This window comes from Dendrobates tinctorius, unplaced genomic scaffold (genome assembly GCF_039654945.1).
Source record: "Dendrobates tinctorius isolate UK_male_01 unplaced genomic scaffold, ASM3965494v1 ptg000151l, whole genome shotgun sequence".
Lineage (NCBI taxonomy): Eukaryota > Metazoa > Chordata > Amphibia > Anura > Dendrobatidae > Dendrobates > Dendrobates tinctorius.
The window spans coordinates 7,257,921-7,278,603 of record NW_027361818.1 but is presented as its reverse complement, the minus strand read 5'-3'; the positions used below and the strand labels follow the sequence as shown (position 1 = coordinate 7,278,603).

The window sequence follows — 20,683 nt, the reverse complement described above, 5'->3', positions numbered from 1 at the left end:
GGTTTTATCAGCAGGAGATTATCGCTACAGGACTAGGTTTCTCATCCTTTCTAGTCCTGCTCCTCTAAGTTACCCACCCCATCACTGATTGGCAGCTTTCTGTCAATATACAGAAAGCTGCCAATCAGGGACATGGGCGGAGTTATACAGGGCTAAGCATTCCGAGCTCTGCTAGTTCTGCAGCAGAGAAAGCAGGGATTTTATATCAACTACTGCACCGTGTATACTAAGTGACACATTGCCAGAATCAGCGCCTTTGCCCTACGTCATATTGCTCTCAGATAAGGTAGCAAAAACCTGGTGACAGATTCTCTAAGAAAACTGATTGACAAAAGACAACCATTGCTCCCGACTATACCAATAACTGCTTTAGATTCTATTTTTTTTTTAAAGGGAACCTGTCGGCAGGATTGTGCACAGTAACCTACAGACGGTGTCATATTGGCACCGTTACACTGATTAAAATGATACCTTGGTTGATGAAATCTGTCTTGTGTGTCTGTTAATGAGATTCTCGTGCTTCGGGGTGGCCTGTGAGCGGTGCTGTAGGCGGCCTGTGAGCAGTGCTGTAGGCGGCCTGTGAGCGGTGCTGTAGGCGGCCTGTGAGCGGTGCTGTAGGCGGCCTGTGAGCGGTGCTGTAGGCGGCCTGTGAGCGGTGCTGTAGGCGGCCTGTGAGCGGTGCTGTAGGCGGCCTGTGAGCGGTGCTGTAGGCGGCCTGTGAGCGGTGCTGTAGGCGGCCTGTGAGCGGTGCTGTAAGCTGCCAGTGAGCGGTGCTGTAGGCGGCCTGTGAGCGGTGCTGTAGGCGGCCAGTGAGCGGTGCTGTAGGCGGCCAGTGAGCGGTGCTGTAGGCGGCCAGTGAGCGGTGCTGTAGGCGGCCAGTGAGCGGTGCTGTAGGCGGCCAGTGAGCGGTGCTGTAGGCGGCCAGTGAGCGGTGCTGTAGGCGGCCAGTGAGCGGTGCTGTAGGCGGCCAGTGAGCGGTGCTGTAGGCGGCCAGTGAGCGGTGCTGTAGGCGGCCTGTGAGCGGTGCTGTAGGCGGCCTGTGAGCGGTGCTGTAGGCGGCCTGTGAGCGGTGCTGTAAGCTGCCAGTGAGCGGTGCTGTAGGTGGCCTGTGAGCGGTGCTGTAGGCGGCCTGTGAGCGGTGCTGTAGGCGGCCAGTGAGCGGTGCTGTAGGCGGCCTGTGAGCGGTGCTGTAGGCGGCCTGTGAGCGGTGCTGTAGGCGGCCTGTGAGCGGTGCTGTAGGCGGCCTGTGAGCGGTGCTGTAGGCGGCCTGTGAGCTGTGCTGTAGGCGGCCTGTGAGCAGTGCTGTAGGCGGCCTGTGAGCAGTGCTGTAGGCGGCCTTGTGAGAGGTGCTGTAAGCTGCCAGTGAGTGGTGCTGTAGGTGGCCAGTGAGCGGTGCTGTAAGCGGCCAGTGAGCGGTGCTGTAGGTGGCCAGTGAGCGGTGTTGTAAGCGGCCAGTGAGCGGTGCTGTATGTGGCCAGTGAGCGGTGCTGTAGGCGGCCTGTGAGCGGTGCTGTAGGCGGCCTGTGAGCGGTGCTGTAGGCGGCCTGTGAGCGGTGCTGTAGGTGGCCTGTGAGCGGTGCTGTAGGTGGCCAGTGAGCGGTGCTGTAGGCGGCCTGTGAGCGGTGCTGTAGGCGGCCTGTGAGCGGTGCTGTAGGCGGCCTGTGAGCGGTGCTGTAAGCTGACAGTGAGCGGTGCTGTAGGTGGCCTGTGAGCAGTGCTGTAGGCGGCCTGTGAGCGGTGCTGTAAGCTGCCAGTGAGCGGTGCTGTAGGTGGCCTGTGAGCAGTGCTGTAGGCGGCCTGTGAGCGGTGCTGTAAGCTGCCAGTGAGCGGTGCTGTAGGCGGCCTGTGAGCGGTGCTGTAGGCGGCCTGTGAGCGGTACTGTAAGCTGCCAGTGAGCGGTGCTGTAGGTGGCCGGTGAGCAGTGCTGTAGGCGGCCTGTGAGCAGTGCTGTAGGCGGCCTTGTGAGAGGTGCTGTAAGCGGCCAGTGAGCGGTGCTGTAAGCGGCCAGTGAGCGGTGCTGTAAGCGGCCAGTGAGCGGTGCTGTAAGCGGCCAGTGAGCGGTGCTGTAGGCGGCCAGTGAGCGGTGCTGTAGGCGGCCAGTGAGCGGTGCTGTAGGCGGCCAGTGAGCGGTGCTGTAGGCGGCCTGTGAGCGGTGCTGTAGGCGGCCTGTGAGCGGTGCTGTAGGCGGCCTGTGAGCGGTGCTGTAGGCGGCCTGTGAGCGGTGCTGTAAGCTGCCAGTGAGCGGTGCTGTAGGCGGCCTGTGAGCGGTGCTGTAGGCGGCCAGTGAGCGGTGCTGTAGGCGGCCAGTGAGCGGTGCTGTAGGCGGCCAGTGAGCGGTGCTGTAGGCGGCCAGTGAGCGGTGCTGTAGGCGGCCAGTGAGCGGTGCTGTAGGCGGCCAGTGAGCGGTGCTGTAGGCGGCCAGTGAGCGGTGCTGTAGGCGGCCAGTGAGCGGTGCTGTAGGCGGCCTGTGAGCGGTGCTGTAGGCGGCCTGTGAGCGGTGCTGTAAGCTGCCAGTGAGCGGTGCTGTAGGTGGCCTGTGAGCGGTGCTGTAGGCGGCCTGTGAGCGGTGCTGTAGGCGGCCAGTGAGCGGTGCTGTAGGCGGCCTGTGAGCGGTGCTGTAGGCGGCCTGTGAGCGGTGCTGTAGGCGGCCTGTGAGCGGTGCTGTAGGCGGCCTGTGAGCGGTGCTGTAGGCGGCCTGTGAGCTGTGCTGTAGGCGGCCTGTGAGCAGTGCTGTAGGCGGCCTGTGAGCAGTGCTGTAGGCGGCCTTGTGAGAGGTGCTGTAAGCTGCCAGTGAGTGGTGCTGTAGGTGGCCAGTGAGCGGTGCTGTAAGCGGCCAGTGAGCGGTGCTGTAGGTGGCCAGTGAGCGGTGTTGTAAGCGGCCAGTGAGCGGTGCTGTAGGTGGCCAGTGAGCGGTGCTGTAGGCGGCCTGTGAGCGGTGCTGTAGGCGGCCTGTGAGCGGTGCTGTAGGCGGCCTGTGAGCGGTGCTGTAGGTGGCCTGTGAGCGGTGCTGTAGGTGGCCAGTGAGCGGTGCTGTAGGCGGCCTGTGAGCGGTGCTGTAGGCGGCCTGTGAGCGGTGCTGTAGGCGGCCTGTGAGCGGTGCTGTAAGCTGACAGTGAGCGGTGCTGTAGGTGGCCTGTGAGCAGTGCTGTAGGCGGCCTGTGAGCGGTGCTGTAAGCTGCCAGTGAGCGGTGCTGTAGGTGGCCTGTGAGCAGTGCTGTAGGCGGCCTGTGAGCGGTGCTGTAAGCTGCCAGTGAGCGGTGCTGTAGGCGGCCTGTGAGCGGTGCTGTAGGCGGCCTGTGAGCGGTACTGTAAGCTGCCAGTGAGCGGTGCTGTAGGTGGCCGGTGAGCAGTGCTGTAGGCGGCCTGTGAGCAGTGCTGTAGGCGGCCTTGTGAGAGGTGCTGTAAGCGGCCAGTGAGCGGTGCTGTAAGCGGCCAGTGAGCGGTGCTGTAAGCGGCCAGTGAGCGGTGCTGTAAGCGGCCAGTGAGCGGTGCTGTAGGCGGCCAGTGAGCGGTGCTGTAGGCGGCCAGTGAGCGGTGCTGTAGGCGGCCAGTGAGCGGTGCTGTAGGCGGCCAGTGAGCGGTGCTGTAGGCGGCCAGTGAGCGGTGCTGTAGGCGGCCTGTGAGCGGTGCTGTAGGCGGCCTGTGAGCGGTGCTGTAGGCGGCCTGTGAGCGGTGCTGTAGGCGGCCTGTGAGCGGTGCTGTAGGCGGCCTGTGGGCGGTGCTGTAGGCGGCCTGTGGGCGGTGCTGTAGGCGGCCTGTGGGCGGTGCTGTAGGAAGCCTGTGGGTGGTGCTGTAGGCAGCGCTGTAGGCGGCCTGTGAGTGGTGCTGTAGGCGGCCTGTGGGCGGTGCTGTAGGCGGCCTGTGGGCGGTGCTGTAGGCGGCCTGTGGGCGGTGCTGTAGGCGGCCTGTGGGCGGTGCTGTAGGCGGCCTGTGAGCGGTGCTGTAGGCGGCCTGTGAGCGGTGCTGTAGGCGGCCAGTGAGCGGTGCTGTAGGCGGCCTGTGAGCGGTGCTGTAGGCGGCCTGTGAGCGGTGCTGTAGGCGGCCAGTGAGCGGTGCTGTAGGCGGCCAGTGAGCGGTGCTGTAGGCGGCCAGTGAGCGGTGCTGTAGGCGGCCTGTGAGCGGTGCTGTAGGCGGCCTGTGGGCGGTGCTGTAGGCGGCCTGTGGGCGGTGCTGTAGGCAGGGCTTTATCTGGTGCTCCGCTTACATATTCATCTGTATGGCTTCTGACCGGTGACTGACCCCTCAGTGACCTGACCCCTATTTTACATACTGAATATAATATGCTTTGGGGGAAAAAATTCACCTTCAGCAGGCAGGCACCGCCGCTGTAGAATGATCACATGTATTGTATCCATGCAATTAATTTATTTAGCGATATAACTTTCTTCAGAAAAATAAAATTCTTAAAATTGTGCCGCCGGTGCAGCTGCATCTATCGGCGATCCGATAGATGCTACTGCGCAGCTGCCACCGGCACCATTTTGCTAGAGGAAAAAAAAAATTGTCTCCAACAAGATGGCGCCTGCACAGTAGCATCTATCGGATCGCCAATAGAAGCTGCTACGAAGGCGGTGCCATTTTAATTTTTCTGAAGAAAGTTATATAACTAAATAAAATAATTACATGGACATTAATACATGCAATCATGCTACAGCACATTTTAAGCAGTATGTAAAATAGGGGCAGGACACTGAGGGATCAGTGACCTGTTATTAGCCATACAGATGAATATGTAAGCAGAGTATCACAATACCCCGCCCACAGCCTCGCCAACAGGCCCGCCCACAGTCCGCCCCGAAGCATGAGCATCTCATTAACTCACATGTGAAAATAAAGATTAAACAACAACCACAAGACGAATTTCATCAACCAAGGTAGTATTTTATTTAGTGTAATGGCGTCAACCTGACAGTGCCTGTAGTTTACTGAGCACAATCCGGCTGACAGGTTCCCTTTAAATAAAGGACAGAGTGGAACTAATTAATTACCAGACTCCACCAGGCAACATCTTACCCTGAACTGGATCTTATGGTTACCTAAGTTCAGTAGAAGCATATAACATCTATACACTCACTGGCCACTTTATTAGGTACACCTGTCCAACTGTGTGTTAAGACTTAATTTCTAATCAGCCAATCACATGGCAGCAACTCAGTGCATTTAGGCATGTAGACATGGTCAAGACAATCTCCTGCAGTTCAAACCGAGCATCAGTATGGGGAAGAAAGGTGATTTGAGTGCCTTTGAACGTGGCATGATTGTTGGTGCCAGAAGGGCTGGTCTGAGTATTTCAGAAACTGCTGATCTACTGGGATTTTCACGCACAACCATCTCTAGGGTTTACAGAGAATGGTCCGAAAAAGAAAAAAAATCCAGTGAGCGGCAGTTCTGTGGCCGGAAATGCCTTGTTGATGCCAGAGGTCAGAGGAGAATGGGCATACTGGTTCGAGCTGATAGAAAGGCAACAGTGACTCAAATTGCCACCCGTTACAACCAAGGTAGGCAGAAGAGCATCTCTGAACGCACAGTGCGTCGAACTTTGAGGCAGATGGGCTACAGCAGCAGAAGACCACACTGGGTACCACTCCTCTCAGCTAAGAACAGGAAACTGAGGCTACAATTTGCACAAGCTCATCGAAATTGGACAGTAGAAGATTGGAAAAACGTTGCCTGGTCTGATGAGTCTCGATTTCTGCTGCGACATTCGGATGGTAGGGTCAGAATTTGGCGTAAACAACATGAAAGCATGGATCCATCCAGCCTTGTATCAACGGTTCAGGCTGGTGGTGGTGGTGTCATGGTGTGGGGAATTTTTTCTTGGCACTCTTTGGGCCCCTTGGTACCAATTGAGCATCGTTGCAACGCCACAGCCTACCTGAGTATTGTTGCTGACCATGTCCATCCCTTTATGACCACAATGTACCCAACATCTGATGGCTACTTTCAGCAGGATAATGCGCCATGTCATAAAGCTCGAATCATCTCAGATTGGTTTCTTGAACATGACAATGAGTTCACTGTACTCAAATGGCCTCCTCAGTCACCAGATCTCAATCCAATAGAGCATCTTTGGGATGTGGTGGAACGGGAGATTCGCATCAGGGATGTGCAGCCGACAAATCTGCGCCAACTGTGTGATGCCATCATGTCAATATGGTCCAAAATCTCTGAGGAATGCTTCCAGCACCTTGTTGAATCTCTGCCACGAAGAATTGAGGCAGTTCTGAAGGCAAAAGGGGGTCCAACCCGTTACTAGCATGGTGTACCTAATAAAGTGGCCAGTGAGTGTATATTGATAGCGTAAAGTGAATGCTAAAATTTGAACATTTTATGGCAGTCAGAATTCAGTTGGAGGCTCTGTTAACTTCAGCAAAGTCAGAGGTTTGTCTCAGGAGTATTCCTTGAAGTAAAACCCCGACAAAAGTTTTCAGCATATGTCATTATATGTATGGGCATATGGTAACTATTGACTCAAATTGTTAAAACGAAAAAAAAAACAAAAAAACAAATAGGAACATACTGGAGATGTCTTATACAGTAAAAAATAAGATATGCTCTGCACATGCCGGTGGGACATTCTTGGCCTATGTTGGATGCATGAAAAATTGGAGCCATTCATCAGAGAATATTTCTGAATTGTCAAGACTGGATCAAGAAATATCTGATACAGATTGTTCCCAGGTTTTATGGACTGAGGAGTTGATAGCGATTCTGGACGGAGTAGATGGATGGGCCGGGGCTGGATCAGTACAGGGCACAGATCTCCACTTCCCCTCAGACACCAGTGAGATGGAGGTGGACACTGCTATGGGTTGGGATTATTACAGAAGAGCTAGTTCTAGTTTTTAGGTTGAAGATAGACTCAAAGTCGACCCCTAAACCTCCTGCTGATGATTAGAAGACACTTTCTTCCAACAGTGGAGCAGGGAAATATCTGCATCTTTCAAGAAAACCAGGATTGTTCTGCAGGACACGGCTCCATTGCAGCATCAAAGGCTCTACTGCACGGTGCCAGGAAAGGCCGTAAAGATGACAAATAATGACCTGGCCACTTCATCATCGGACAAAACCCTAGTGAGAACTTGTGAGCCCTTCGTACACGGGAGATTTTCAGTGGAGAACAGTCCTCTCTCTGATCATTGTCTGGGGCTGTGGTTGGTGCTGCTCAAAAAAATGAAGAACCTGACAGACTCCATGGATGGAGCTTAAAGAGGTTGTACACTACTTTGTCATTGATGCAATGTCTGATCTATCGGGGTCACAAACCCGGCCAGCTGTTCCTGGTGCCGGTGTAGCTGCTGGCCGGAACTGCTCAATCGTGGAGCTGCTCTGTTTTCTGATAGTGGCCACGGCAGGGTACTACACATCCGCCTCCTATTGATTTAAATACCAGTCTGAGATTAATGGCTGACCCTAAGGATAAGAAATCAATATTGTAATATTAAGTATTTCTGTAGGAATCATGCTCTAGGCGTCTTCCACACTTAAATGTTAATGGGTTTCTTGAGTGATCTCAGACATCCTCTCTCTTCACTGCCCTTCCCCCCTCTGACCAAATAATCATATGATCTAGTGAACTGCCATGATTTTTTTCATCTGCACCTATCCATCTACAAACGCAAAATTTTAATGACAAACGTGCTAACTACCTGCCTGCACAACCCATCGCAGGCTCAGAGTGGCAACAGAGCAGCTCTTCCTCTTCCGGGCTGCTGTCGATGTCATGCTGATTGCCAGCCGGCTCCCTGCAGGTTAGGCAGCGGGGAGCCAACTGTCAATCAGCATGGTATTGGCAGTAACGCCCTGTCAGCACAGCAGAAGCCACTGATGACATGACGGTAGCTGGAGTTGCTCTGTGCCGGCAGAGATTGGAGCAGGGCAAATAGTTAGCAACTACCTGCCTGTTACTATTAGGCCCATAGTGAAAAATTAAAGTAACTATAAGGGCCCCGTCACACACAACGAGATCGCTGATTTTGTGACGCATCAGCGATCTCTCCAGCGATATCGCTGTGTGTGACGGGGATCAGCGACCGGCCCCCCTGCCGGGTATCGCTGATCGTGCTCGATCGTCCTGGGACATTTTATGATCGTTGATCTCCCGCTGGCCAGCACGCATCGCTGCGTGTGGCAGCGAGAAACCAGTGACGCTGGACTCTGGTTTCCAACATAAACATCGGGTAACTAAGAGCCACGCGGCTCTTGGATACCCGTTGTTTACCCTAGATACCAGCGCACTGGTATCTAGGGTAAACAGCGGGTATCTAAGAGCTGCGCGGCTCTTAATACTCGCTGTTTACATTGGAAACCAGCTTGCTCGCTGGTCCTGATTGCTGGAGGGGCTGTCTATGTGACAGCTCACCAGCGATCAGCCTAACGATGTCCCAGCGATCCCATCCATGTCGAATCGTTGGTGGGATCGCTGGGACATCGTTATGTGTAACGGGGCCTTAAGCCTCATTTAGACATCCATGAAACATGGTCTGAGTACATACCGCGATGCACAGCTTGGCCGTGGGTCTCCTGATCTGAATTCCTGAAAAAGAGCACCTGGCCTAAGATGGTTCATTAGGTTACAATCACATAGTTTTTGCAGTCGGAGTATATAGGCGACAAATGCCACTGTGTGCCTATAGTCATAGGAGATGAATACCTCTGACTTGTACTATTAATGCAGTGTGAATGGACTCTAAAGCCCCGATTCATTAAAAAGATTTATCTGGGACTTTTATTACTTTTGGGTATGAGGCGATTCTCCTGCTTCTGTTGATGTATTCGCTTTCGCTTTGTCAACGAGGCTTCACTGCTGATGTCATGCTGATTCTCAGCCAGCTCCTTGCTACCTAGCTGCGGGGAGCAGGCTGTCAATCAGCATGACATCAGCAGTGATACCCCGTAGGTAGAGCAGAGAGAGAAAGACGTTGCTTTGTCGAAGACAGGTGAAATGAAGGAAAGGAATCACCAACTGATATCGTCCCCGGCAAAACAGGCAGGTAGTTAGCAACTACCTGGGAATAAGTTCTTAGCCCCATACACAAAAGACGCACCCCAAATTTTGAGGAGAAAAATAGGAAAAAAAACTTTTTAATAAAATGGTGGTGCTTCTTATCAGTGGCGGATTATAATGAGGTCAATTTGGGCAGTTGCCCCGGGCCCAGTGGGGTTAAGGGGCCCACAGCCCAGGCCAGTAAATTGCCCCATTATAATCCGCCACCGCGCAGGGCCGGATTATAGGCAGGGCAGGCGGGGCTTCAGCCCCGGGGCCCCCACCACAAGAGCTTCTAAGGGGGCCCCCACCACATTCCTGCTGGCTGCTGCAATGGGTCTCCATCTTCTCCCCACCTAAAAGTGAGTGACCGTGGGTCGGCATTATGTGCTCTGCTACCAGCAGCATCTACAAGTAGCGTGAACGCTGATGCTGCTGGTAGCGTGCAAAGGCTTGTGATGAGATCACAGGAGGTAAGGTGTCAGGGCCCCCGATCATGTGACCCCTGTCTCCTCCCCTCCTGTGACCTCATCACAGGTCCTGTGCGCACAGCACAGAGAGCAGCCATGTATGTGGAGTGCGGCTCTGCGGGTGGAGGTAGGTGCTGGAGGCCCCATTATTCTCTATGTGGAGTGTGGCTCTGCGGGTGGAGGTCGGTGCTGGAGGCTCCATTATTCTCTATGTGGAGTGCGGCTCTGCGGGTGGAGGTCGGTGCTGGAGGCTCCATTATTCTCTATGTGGAGTGCGGCTCTGCGGGTGGTGGTCAGTGCTGGAGGCCCCATTATTCTCTATGTGGAGTGCGGGTGGAGGTCGGTGCTGGAGGCTCCATTATTCTCTATGTGGAGTGCGGCTCTGCGGGTGGAGGTCGGTGCCGGAGGCTCCATTATTCTCTATGTGGAGTGCGGCTCTGCGGGTGGAGGTCGGTGCCGGAGGCTCCATTATTCTCTATGTGGAGTGCGGCTCTGCGGGTGGAGGTCGGTGCCGGAGGCTCCATTATTCTCTATGTGGAGTGCGGCTCTGCGGGTGGAGGTCGGTGCTGGAGGCTCCATTATTCTCTATGTGGAGTGCGGCTCTGCGGGTGGAGGTAGGTGCTGTAGGCCCCATTATTCTCTATGTGGAGTGTGGCTCTGCGGGTGGAGGTCGGTGCTGGAGGCTCCATTATTCTCTATGTGGAGTGCGGCTCTGCGGGTGGAGGTCGGTGCTGGAGGCTCCATTATTCTCTATGTGGAGTGCGGCTCTGCGGGTGGAGGTCGGATCTGGAGGCTCCATTATTCTCTATGTGGAGTGCGGCTCTGTGGGTGGAGGTCGGTGCTGGAGGCTCCATTATTCTCTATGTGGAGTGCGGCTCTGCGGGTGGAGGTCGGTGCTGGAGGCTCCATTATTCTCTATGTGGAGTGGGGCTCTGCGGGTGGAGGTCGGTGCTGGAGGCTCCATTATTCTCTATGTGGAGTGGGGCTCTGCAGGTGGAGGTCGGTGCTGGAGGCCCCATTATTCTCTATGTAGAGTGTGGCTCTGCGGGTGGAGGTCGGTGCTGGAGGCCCCATTATTCTCTATGTAGAGTGTGGCTCTACGATTCGTGACCCCCGTCACGTGACAAGGGGGGCCCACAGAGTCTGAACTGCCCCGGGCCCTGGCTACCCTTAATCCACCCCTGCTTCTTATAATCCATACGTCATGGGCTGGAATGAGGGGGTGTTCGGATGTGCGGTGCGGACACGCCGCTGCGGGGGCTCTGCCAACATCTTGTGAAAGCCCACAGGTGGACTGGACTCCAGGAAAATGGCTGCCGGCTGGGGGTGGCGCATACGCAGATGGAGATCTCGGCACCAAGATCTCAAGAGATGAGATCTCAGCTCAGCGCATGCGCCGCCCCCGGCCAGCAGCCATTTTCCTGGAGTCAAGTCCACTGCTTAGGAAACCATGTAACTGTGGGGGCTCTGGGCTTTCACAAGATGTTGGCAGAGCCCCCGCAGCTCCGAACACCCACAGCGGCGAGCCGCACCGCACATCCGAACACCACCCTCATCCCAGCTTGCGGCCGGTAAGGCATATCCACATTATAACATGCACCCCCATTTTCGCCCCAAATTTGGGGGAAGAAAAGTGCGTCTTATAATCTTAAAAATAAGGTATGAGTTTTAAGAATATTTGTGCTAAAATCGCATATAATCCGCAGGTAACTTTAGCAATAAAATATTGTCAATGCCAAGTACCTGGATGTATTGAAAACAATGCAGCTTTATTTAAAACAAGAGATAACAAAGACACAAAAACCACAGCATCAAAAACGAGAAACAAAAACGCATGTACAAAAAAAGCGAGTAACCTAATTTACATAATAGATGCAGAAAATCTGCAATATAGCGGTAGATCAGCTGAGGGGCTCGTCACCGACCACCCCAACTTCCTCTGCTTCTTGTCACAATTTGAACAGTTCCTTGCGGCAACCCCCTGAGTGTCCATCTGAGTGACTCCGCGCAGCAAGTGCAATAACATCATTAGATCGCACCTCCGATGCAGACAGAGCCTCAGTATGCACAGTGCACTGACCGAAACAGTCATCGGGCAAATGACGGAAGGAGAGAAATTTGTATTTTTTTTATTCTTTATACCCATTAGTTGTGTGTGGGGGGGCCTTTAGGCTGGGATCACACTACCGTGTGTGATGTGAGTCTCTTGCATCAACACCCGGTGCTGAAGGACCGGAGCTGCGGGCTGCATAGAAATACATGCAGCAGCAGCTTCGGTTCTGAGTGCCGGCGGCAGCGCCCGATGTTGACGCGAGAGACTTGTGCGAATTTCTTGCATCACACACAGTAGTGTGATCCCGGCCTTATACTGTGTGTTGCAGAGGCTGCAGGACAGTCCAGCTATGTTTGGAGGTCCACAACAGTGTTGGAGGCAGTGTGGGCCCTCATACTGAGAAGGAGGCTCCGGGTCCCCCTCATACTGCCTGTGTGGGGGCCTTCATACTGTGTGAGGGGCTGTGGGGGCCATCATGCTATCTGAATAGTTATAGGAGTCACCATACTCTCTGTGCAGGCCCTCATACTGTGCTTGGTGCTGTGTGGACTCTCACATTGTCTGAGAAGCTGGTGAGGACATTACACTGTGCGTGGAAACCCTCATGCTGTGTCAATGGCTGTGTGGGCCCTCATAATCTGAAAGGTTATGGGGACATTACACTGTGTGTGGAGGCTGAAGGCCCTCATTTTGCTCTGTGGGGCTTTGAGGCCATCATGCTGTGTATAATGAGGCTGTGGGGGCCATCATACTGTGTGTGGTGATTCTCACACTGCCTGTGGGGGATTTGGGGTCATCATATTGTGTATAGGGGGGCTGTGGGTTTATCACGCTGTGTATAACGAAGCTGTGGGGGTCATGATACTGTGTGTGAGGACACTCATACTACCCGTTGGGGCTTCGATCATCATACTGTGTGTTGTGGCCAGCACACTGCCAGTGGTGGCTGTGAAACCATCATATTCTGAGTGGGGGCCCTCATACTGACTGTGTCATATTGTGCGTAGACGGCTATGGGGCCATCATGCTGTGTATAATGAGGCTGTGGGGGCCATCATACTGTGTGTGGTGACTCTCACACTGCCTGTGGGGGATTTTGTGTCATCAGGTTCAGTATAGGTGGCTGTGTCATGCTGTGTGGGGGAACTTTGAGGGCAACATGCTGTGAAAGACATACTGTGCTGGGTTACTGTGGCAAGCATCATAAGAGGAAGGGGGGACCAATTAGGACTTATGCTATGGGGCCCTGTGATTTCTATATAGGTCACTGACCCTCATATTGGTGACTATATTTATCATGGTTCAGTACCTGACCCCGGGGGGCCTTGTACATTCAGCTTTGCATTTCCTTTCATTCATATTTAAAATCTCCCGCCTGCACATTCCTCAAGAGCACATAAATCTGAGGCTTGCAATGGAAAGGTCTGGCAGTGATTATGAAATGCTGGTGGAACCCCGGGGAAGAAGAATGAGGTCTGTAATAAAAATTGAGGGTCGAGGTATTGGCTGAAAACCACACTGAGGTATCACACACAGTATCCAAAAACAATCCCTGATTCCAAAAGACAGTGCTCCGGCCAGGGCTGTGGAGTCGGTAAGCCAAACCTGCGACTCCTACTCCGACTCCTCAATTTCCCTTACACCGACTCCGACTCCGACTCCACGACTCCGACTCCCACACATATTGCTTATATTTAAGTGAAAAATTAATTGTAGTACAATGTGAACCTCAGACATTTAATCATTTTTATGATCCAATAATCAAGATATTTAGATAGAACAGAATATATATTGGTGTACTACCCGGTTTTCATTCTTTTTGGTACAGATACGATATGGATAGACAGATATGGATAAATGGATATATAGATAGAGCAGATTTCTAATCTGCTTTTGCTATTGAAAACATTATCTATGAGCTCAAAAACCTTTCAGGTGATGCAGTTTTTTAAAAAGATGATCAGCTTTTGCAGCTGAAAAACGTATCCTTAAAAAACACAGGAAAAACGCTGTGTGTGAATGTAGCCTTAGATCAGGAATATAACAGCCATTTATAGGACATTTCATAACTTTCCTAAACTCCTATAAAAAAATATTCAGCACATCCTGCATTGAATTACTGTACCCAATTTATTATATATTTTAGGAGTCGGAGTCGGTCCATTTTATACCGACTCCAACTCCGACTCCACCAAAATGAGCACCGACTCCGACTCCACGACTCCGACTCCACAGCCCTGGCTCCGGCCGTAATCTAGAGATCTACAGACACCACAAAAGGTTAATAAATTCTGCCGTGGAGCCTTTACAAGACCGATGACAAGTGTTGTCTACAGACCACAGCAATAACCAAAAACGACTGCAGCAAAAAAAGCAATAGTACATGTTCCAGGCAAATGAAAGCTGAAGGATGTGGAGCTTTACGGCAGCACCTCCTGATCTGTTGCCAATATTGTTAAGACAGAACACGCCCAAAATATTTTGCAAAATGGATACCGAAAGGAAAAAAAAAAAAAACAAAGCAACTTGATGCATTTGATTAGGAAGCAGCAAACCGCAGGGAGTGTCGATGAATTATCATAGAACAATGCCCTCGAGAGTAGGAAGATTGCAAGTGCAAAATTAAACGGAGCTGGTACCGTAATTGTAGGCTTATGGCAATTATTTCATTTTTTCATTTCTTTTTGTATTTATTCCAATTTATAAAATATTGCAAAAAAAAAAAAAAAAAAGCAGCAGTAATTTACATACACCATTCCTTTCCAAATACAAAAATTACAATTAAAATGGACTAACAAAATCCATAAAAACATAAAAATTATTCAAACTAACCATCAACAGAGCGATGGTACAACAGTATTAGGCCGCACTCGGATGTCCATAATGCAGTTGCAGTATCTGGACCTCCCGTGGGTCCGACTAAACAAGACTTAATATAAGACCAGTTTCACCAGCCCGACATTCAATGACTGAGACGTACGGACCGGCCGCTTAGCTCCTCACCAGAACTAAAAAGCCTCATAGAACGAGGAGTTGAGGCTCTGGACCAGGAAAGACGAGGAGGGGAACCGGGCGGCGTAAGGGCAATAGCAGCATTATGTATCTTACAGCATTCTGGAGGGCTTGGGGTCTAATGAGAAATCAGAGGTACCGTATTTTTCAGACTATAAGACGCACTTTATTCCCAAAAAATTTGGGAGGAAAATGGGGGGTGGGTGCATCTTATAGTGCGAATGCAGGCTTACCGGGGGATTGCGGCAGTGGTGTAGCGGTGGCAGAGGTGTGGCGATGCTGCGGCGGTGGGTGATGCAGAGTGCACCTGAGCAGGGTCCCTTCCTCAGGATGCCAGAGGCAGAAATGTGTCCACACCGCGGCCCGGTGCTGACGTCGCGGCCCGATGTCCACACCGAGCTGAGCCATGCATCACCGGTTTCCCTGCGGCCATCTTTCTCAAGCTCAAGCCGTTGGCCTCCGGAGGCTTCAGGAAAATGGCTGCCGGAGGCCGTGCGTGCGCAGATTGAGATCTCAGCGTCACTCGGCTTCAGAAAAATGGCCGCAGAGATCTCAATCTGCGCACACGCGGGCTCCAGTGGCCATTTTCCTGAAGCCTCCGGCGTCCCACTTCTTCAGGAAGAGAGCCGCAGGGAAACCAGTGAGACACTGGGCCGCAGCGTGGACACATTTCTGCCACTGGCATCCTGAGGAAGGGACGCTGCTCCGATGCTCTGCCTCACCATTGCACCCCGGGACTGGGGGCATTGCCCCACTTCTGCCGCCGCCGGCTTCCTGAGGAAGGGACCATGCCTCCTGTGACCCCGCTGTACCAACGCCGGCCCTCAGGTAAGATACCTTAAATTTGGACAATAAGACGGACCCCCATCTTATAAAAATCTTTTTTCTGCTATTTTTCACTCGAAAATTTGGGATGCGTCTTATAGTCCGAAAAATACGATACATATCAGGGAATGACCCCCAAATTAATCTCTGACAGAACCAAGAAAGAGATATGGACAAAGCCTCGTACAGTCAACGGGACGTGTTAAAGCCATCTCACAATCAAGTGTCGGTAGAGTTGAAAAAAAATGTATTAACTCCGACTAAAAAAAAAAAATTGATAAATTAATCTATTATCTTTCATAGGGATTTAGCCAAGTTTAAAAAAATGTTAATAACATAACTACCGTATATTTAATCTCCTATCAATTTAGCACAAAAAAAGGAAAAGTGACGCAGTGATGTTTTTTATTTTGCTAAATTAAATTTCGGATTACTAAATAATGGTCATTTATGAAGAAGTCAGAGTGTGGGGGGGGGGGGAAGGAAAAAAAAAAAAAGAGTCATAAACCTTTGCGTCCTTGACTCCACAGCCTTTACCTAGTCCTGGCGCTGGGTCTCACGAGGCTCTCTTGATGTTATGTCATGTGAGCCCAACAGTCAATCAGCGTCCACTTGACTCTTACTTCCTTTGGACAAAAATGACATTCGCAAGAAGTGAGAACTGCTGCAGCTCTCTGACCTTCTCCAGATGTCAGTTATATTTGAAGGAAGTGACTGGCTGCAGGGCTCACATGACATAATGTCATGAGAGCCCCGGGAGACCCGGCGCCGGAGGAGAATACAGATAGTTTATTTGGAAAAAATAAAGAGCCAGAATCTAGGCATCCCCAACTTCACATCCCTGTTCGCAACGGATCTGAAAGATCGCTGCGACTTCAGTTACGAAGAGAAGTCAAGACGCAGACGTGCAGTGCAATCAGTGTCATGGGTCTCTAGGTGAGTAAAATTACATTATATACTCGTATTTGCGTTGAAGGGGTTGTCCACTACTTGGACAACCCTTTCTCAATTACTATATTTCCCCAGTTTGTGATTGTATTGAAACAGTTTGTGATTGCATTTATATCCTGAATTTGTGATTATTTTTTATGCCCTGATGAAGTGGCTGGTTTTGCCACGAAACACGTAGGCTTATTAAAGAAGTTTTTTATTATATGGACTGCCGAAGGTGCGTTTTTTTTCTGGTCAGCGCGGTTTATTCAGCCCGGCTCTTTTTTCCACTTTGGATTTGTTTCATGTAAAATAAAAAGAGCCTCCACTCACCCGGGATTTTTCCCCATAGAGATGAATGATATGAGAAAAATCTGCAGGTAAAAATCACACTTATGTGTGTGGAAGCACACAAAAATAAACTTTGTAATTGGCACATGACTTTATCAATAAAGTTTTATCAAAACTAATTAACAGTAAGTATCCAAAACAATGCAGCTTTATTTAAAACATGACATACCAAAAAAGAGACAAAAACCACAACATTAAAAAGGCGATAAAAACGCATGCAAAGAAAAAAACGCACTCAAAATCAATTTTAAAAAATACGCAAATATCTTAATTTAGCTGGTAGGTGCAGAAATGCTCCAAATACAGCGAATACTCATCGTGGGAACCTAGACTAAGGCCGGGATCACACGTGAGAAACACGGCCGAGTCTCGCATGTTAATACCCGGCACTGCCGCCGGCACTCGGGAGCAGAGCCTGCATGTAGTATTGCTATGCGGTCGCACGCTCTGATCCGAGTGCCGGAGGCAGTGCCCGGTATTAACATGCGAGACTCGGCCGTGTTTCTCACATGTGTGATCACGGCCTAAGGGTTTATTAACACAGTGCTATTTTGTAAGTACATTTCATGCATTTTTTTTACGCATTCAATTGAATGGGTAAAAACAACTCTGACAAAATTGAAAAAAAAAAAAAAAAAAAAAAAAAAGGGCCGCAAGTCAAAGAACACAAGAAAATTTTTTTTTGAGAAACACTGCATTTTTTTCAGCATGAAGAAAAGCAACGTGTGAACAAGCTCTAATAAGGACAGCAAAACAGCGTAACAATACCCTAATAGCTGCATGTAGTGATGCCTGTTACTGAACCAGAGATAATACTTTATGGCTATGGACAGTGCGGCTCTTTCGGCTCACCAAAAAAAGACAGATCATTTAGATCCCATATGGTCGTCCGATGCTGTCAGCTGACGATCACTGTCATTTCACCCTTCGTTCACGGTAGGGAGCTAGCTCATTATGCCTACTCGGTGATGAGCCGACTCTTTATGCCCGATCTGTCGCGAGCCGTCTCTTTATGCCCGATCTGTCACGAGCAGTCTCTTTATGCCCGATCTGTCACGAGCCGTCTTTTTATGCCCGATCTGTCTCGAGCCGTCTCTTTATGCCCGATCTGTCACGAGCCGTCTCTTCATGCCCGATCTGTCACGAGCCGTCTCTTTATGCCCGATCTGTCACGAGCCGTCTTTTTATGCCCGATCTGTCACGAGCCGTCTTTTTATGCCCGATCTGTCACGAGCCGTCTTTTTATGCCCGATCTGTCACGAGCCGTCTTTTTATGCCCGATCTGTCACGAGCCGTCTCTTCATGCCCGATCTGTCACGAGCCGTCTCTTCATGCCCGATATGTCACGAATGACCCACACTAACGCGTTTCTCGATAATCATGTTTTTCTAATGACCACTCAATAACGCATTTCACGAGTCTTTTTTTATTTTGACCCACACTAACACGTGTTGTGATAGTTTTTTTTCTAATGACCAGTCAATAACGCGTTTTGCGGATGTGCTTTTCTAAGATCGTGCCCAAATCATTTTGTTTCCGGAAATCGTGACCCGACAGCGATTTACGACGAGCACCGACACCTCTCACTGGACTCATGAAAGCACAATTCTGTATTATTAAGGTTGCGTCCTCCGGCCGCCATTACTCCGCAACTTTCAGGACCGTATTCCGCCCGTATAAGACAATGAGGACGTCGCGCTGACAGAACACGGCAGCGAGGCAAAACGATCAGTTTATTTGATATTACGGCCATTCTAAATCCATCGCAGGTAGTGGTACCTTTTATCGAACCACAGGTAATAATTCTGACAGGAAAAATCCCCCATTTTTATCATTTAGGGCCTCTTGTAGTCACCCGGAAGCTAGCCTGGCAGTGAGAGGACGACTCTGACCTGGTCACACAGCTGAGAACACGCTTACGACATGCTAAGAAAATGGCGGGAACACACTGTGGTGTCACTCTATTTAAAGGTGACAGGACAAGACCACACCACTGAGAGGAGGGGGAGGGGTGAGGTGGACACGGGGGGGGGGGGCCGTCACCAATTCAAACAATAAGGGGACACTCGGCTCCAGTCACCCCCGCCACCCCTCCCTAGGTGGATGCAGTGAGACCGTCCAACGGTTAATGCGGTGGGCTAAGCCAGAGAGGGGGGACTTGAAGCCGCCCCCGTGTTCTTGTCCCTGTCTCCCCCCCTTCCCCCCCCCCGTTTACCTGCGGTAGCGGCGACGGTCGGCGCGTCGTCGGTTTCAACACTCCCCGGCTCCCTGGAGGACGTTGGCGGGAAAAGAAGGCTGGGGCTATGGCGCCTCGGTGTCGCCTCAGGCTCCTCGTCTTCGTTGTCGTCGTCTCTTTCCTCCTCCTCTCCGTCCTCTTCTTCATCATCATCATCATCCTCCTCCTTTTCGCCGTCCCCTTCTTCGGACACGGCCATCTCCTCTTCTTCTCCGTCTTCCTCCTCTTCTTCTCCTTCGTCCCTCAGCGGGAAGGAGGACATCGCCCGCCTTTTCTTTTTTTTTTGCCTCTTATGTTTTTCCCCCTTCAGTCGATAAACTTTCCTGACAGGAAAAAAAAATGCTTCAAATAAGCAAAAATAATCGAAAAAACCACTTCATCCGACGGTATTCCAGAAAATTCTCCTCAGTAAAATCTTCACAAATCACTCAAATAATAATAAAAAAAAAAGGGAGGGAGTAAAAAAGCAAAAAAAAAAAACTATTTTTTTTCTTTGTTCCTGTGTTTTATATTTGTGAACCAGCACCCAAAAAAAAAATGACAGAAAAAAAAAAATCTCCTTCCTCCCCTTTAAGAAGAAACTTAAAGGGGTGTAAAAAAGATATATATATATATATAGTCAGGAAGTCTTGGGGAAAAAAAATCTGTGGTAAAAAAGAATCAGGGATTTATTTTTATTCAGATCAAATAGGAAAGTTGACAGGGAACCAAGATGGCCGCCCCTTCAATTATTATATGTAAAGTTAAAAAAAAAAATAATAAAATGAGGCTGTGTGAGATATTTATAAACCTTCCTCATCCCTCCCCCACCTGAATCACACAGCAGCTACTCCCCCTTTTTTATTAAGACCATTTCTATTATACACAGCAGCCTCTCTCTGGTGAAAGAGCTGCACAAAATGGCTGGGGGGGGGAGAGAAGAGAGCGAAGAAGTGGCACAAAAGAAAAAAAACATAAAAAAAAAGAAATATAGAGATATAGGATATGATAGGCATATAATAATCCCGGGGTGGGGCTACATCAGAGTAAGGCCAGACAGATGTAAATGTGCAGGCAAAGAGAAGAAAAAAGAAGAGGAAGGAGGAGGAGGAGGGGGAGAAGTGTCGGAGACTAAAAAAAAAAACATTACTAAAATACACAAAAATCCAACGGACGAAGGTGAAGCTCATTCTTTTCGCTGCATTTTTTCCCCTCTTTTTTAGACGTGTATTTATATCATTTTTTCGACCCAAAAGAGGGTTTTTTTCTATTTTTTCCACGTTATGATTTCACCTGTCGCGTTCCCGTTAAAGAATGACCGGCAGTTGTGTCGGCGTAAGTACTGTAGACACCCTGCCTAACGATCCCGCTGTTACATTACACATAAACAGAGCTTTAGGAAAAGTAAGTTTCTGATATGGAAGTGAAGGCTTTGACTAGTCCGGGGGGCGTTCCCGTTCCCAGAGTAGTCGGCCAACTTAGAGATATCACATCCCTGGCGTCATCGCTGGCGCTACGCTTACCTCGGGATTCTTTCCCCCCCGGATTGATTCCTCTGAAGCCGGGTGTACGCGTGCCGGCGTCATCGGGTTTTCTGCACTTCCGATCAAGCGCACTGCGCCCCTCTGACGCCAGGACGCATCACAATAACACACTTGAATATATATATATGTATACACACACACACATATATATGCAATATACAGTATATATACTTTGGGAGCCTATTCTTGATGGATGCTATATAGTCTCCATACATGTCAGGCCATTCAGTGGTTAGCACTTGTAACGATGGGTTCAAATCCCACCTAAGACAACATTTGTGAGGAGGTTGTAAGTTC

General features: G+C 50.6%; 1 protein-coding gene across 1 annotated transcript in view; it reads right to left on the bottom strand.

Annotated features, from left to right (window-relative positions):
- CHD3 (chromodomain helicase DNA binding protein 3) overlaps positions 1 to 19,593 on the bottom strand; it is a 96,477-nt gene extending 76,884 nt beyond the window's left edge. The window contains exon 1 of the mRNA XM_073547040.1: positions 18,843 to 19,593. Coding sequence (XP_073403141.1) covers positions 18,843 to 19,125 — 283 coding nt within the window. The 5' untranslated portion in view covers positions 19,126 to 19,593. The remainder of the gene's footprint in view (positions 1 to 18,842) is intronic.
- Between the last annotated feature and the right edge of the window lie 1,090 nt (positions 19,594 to 20,683).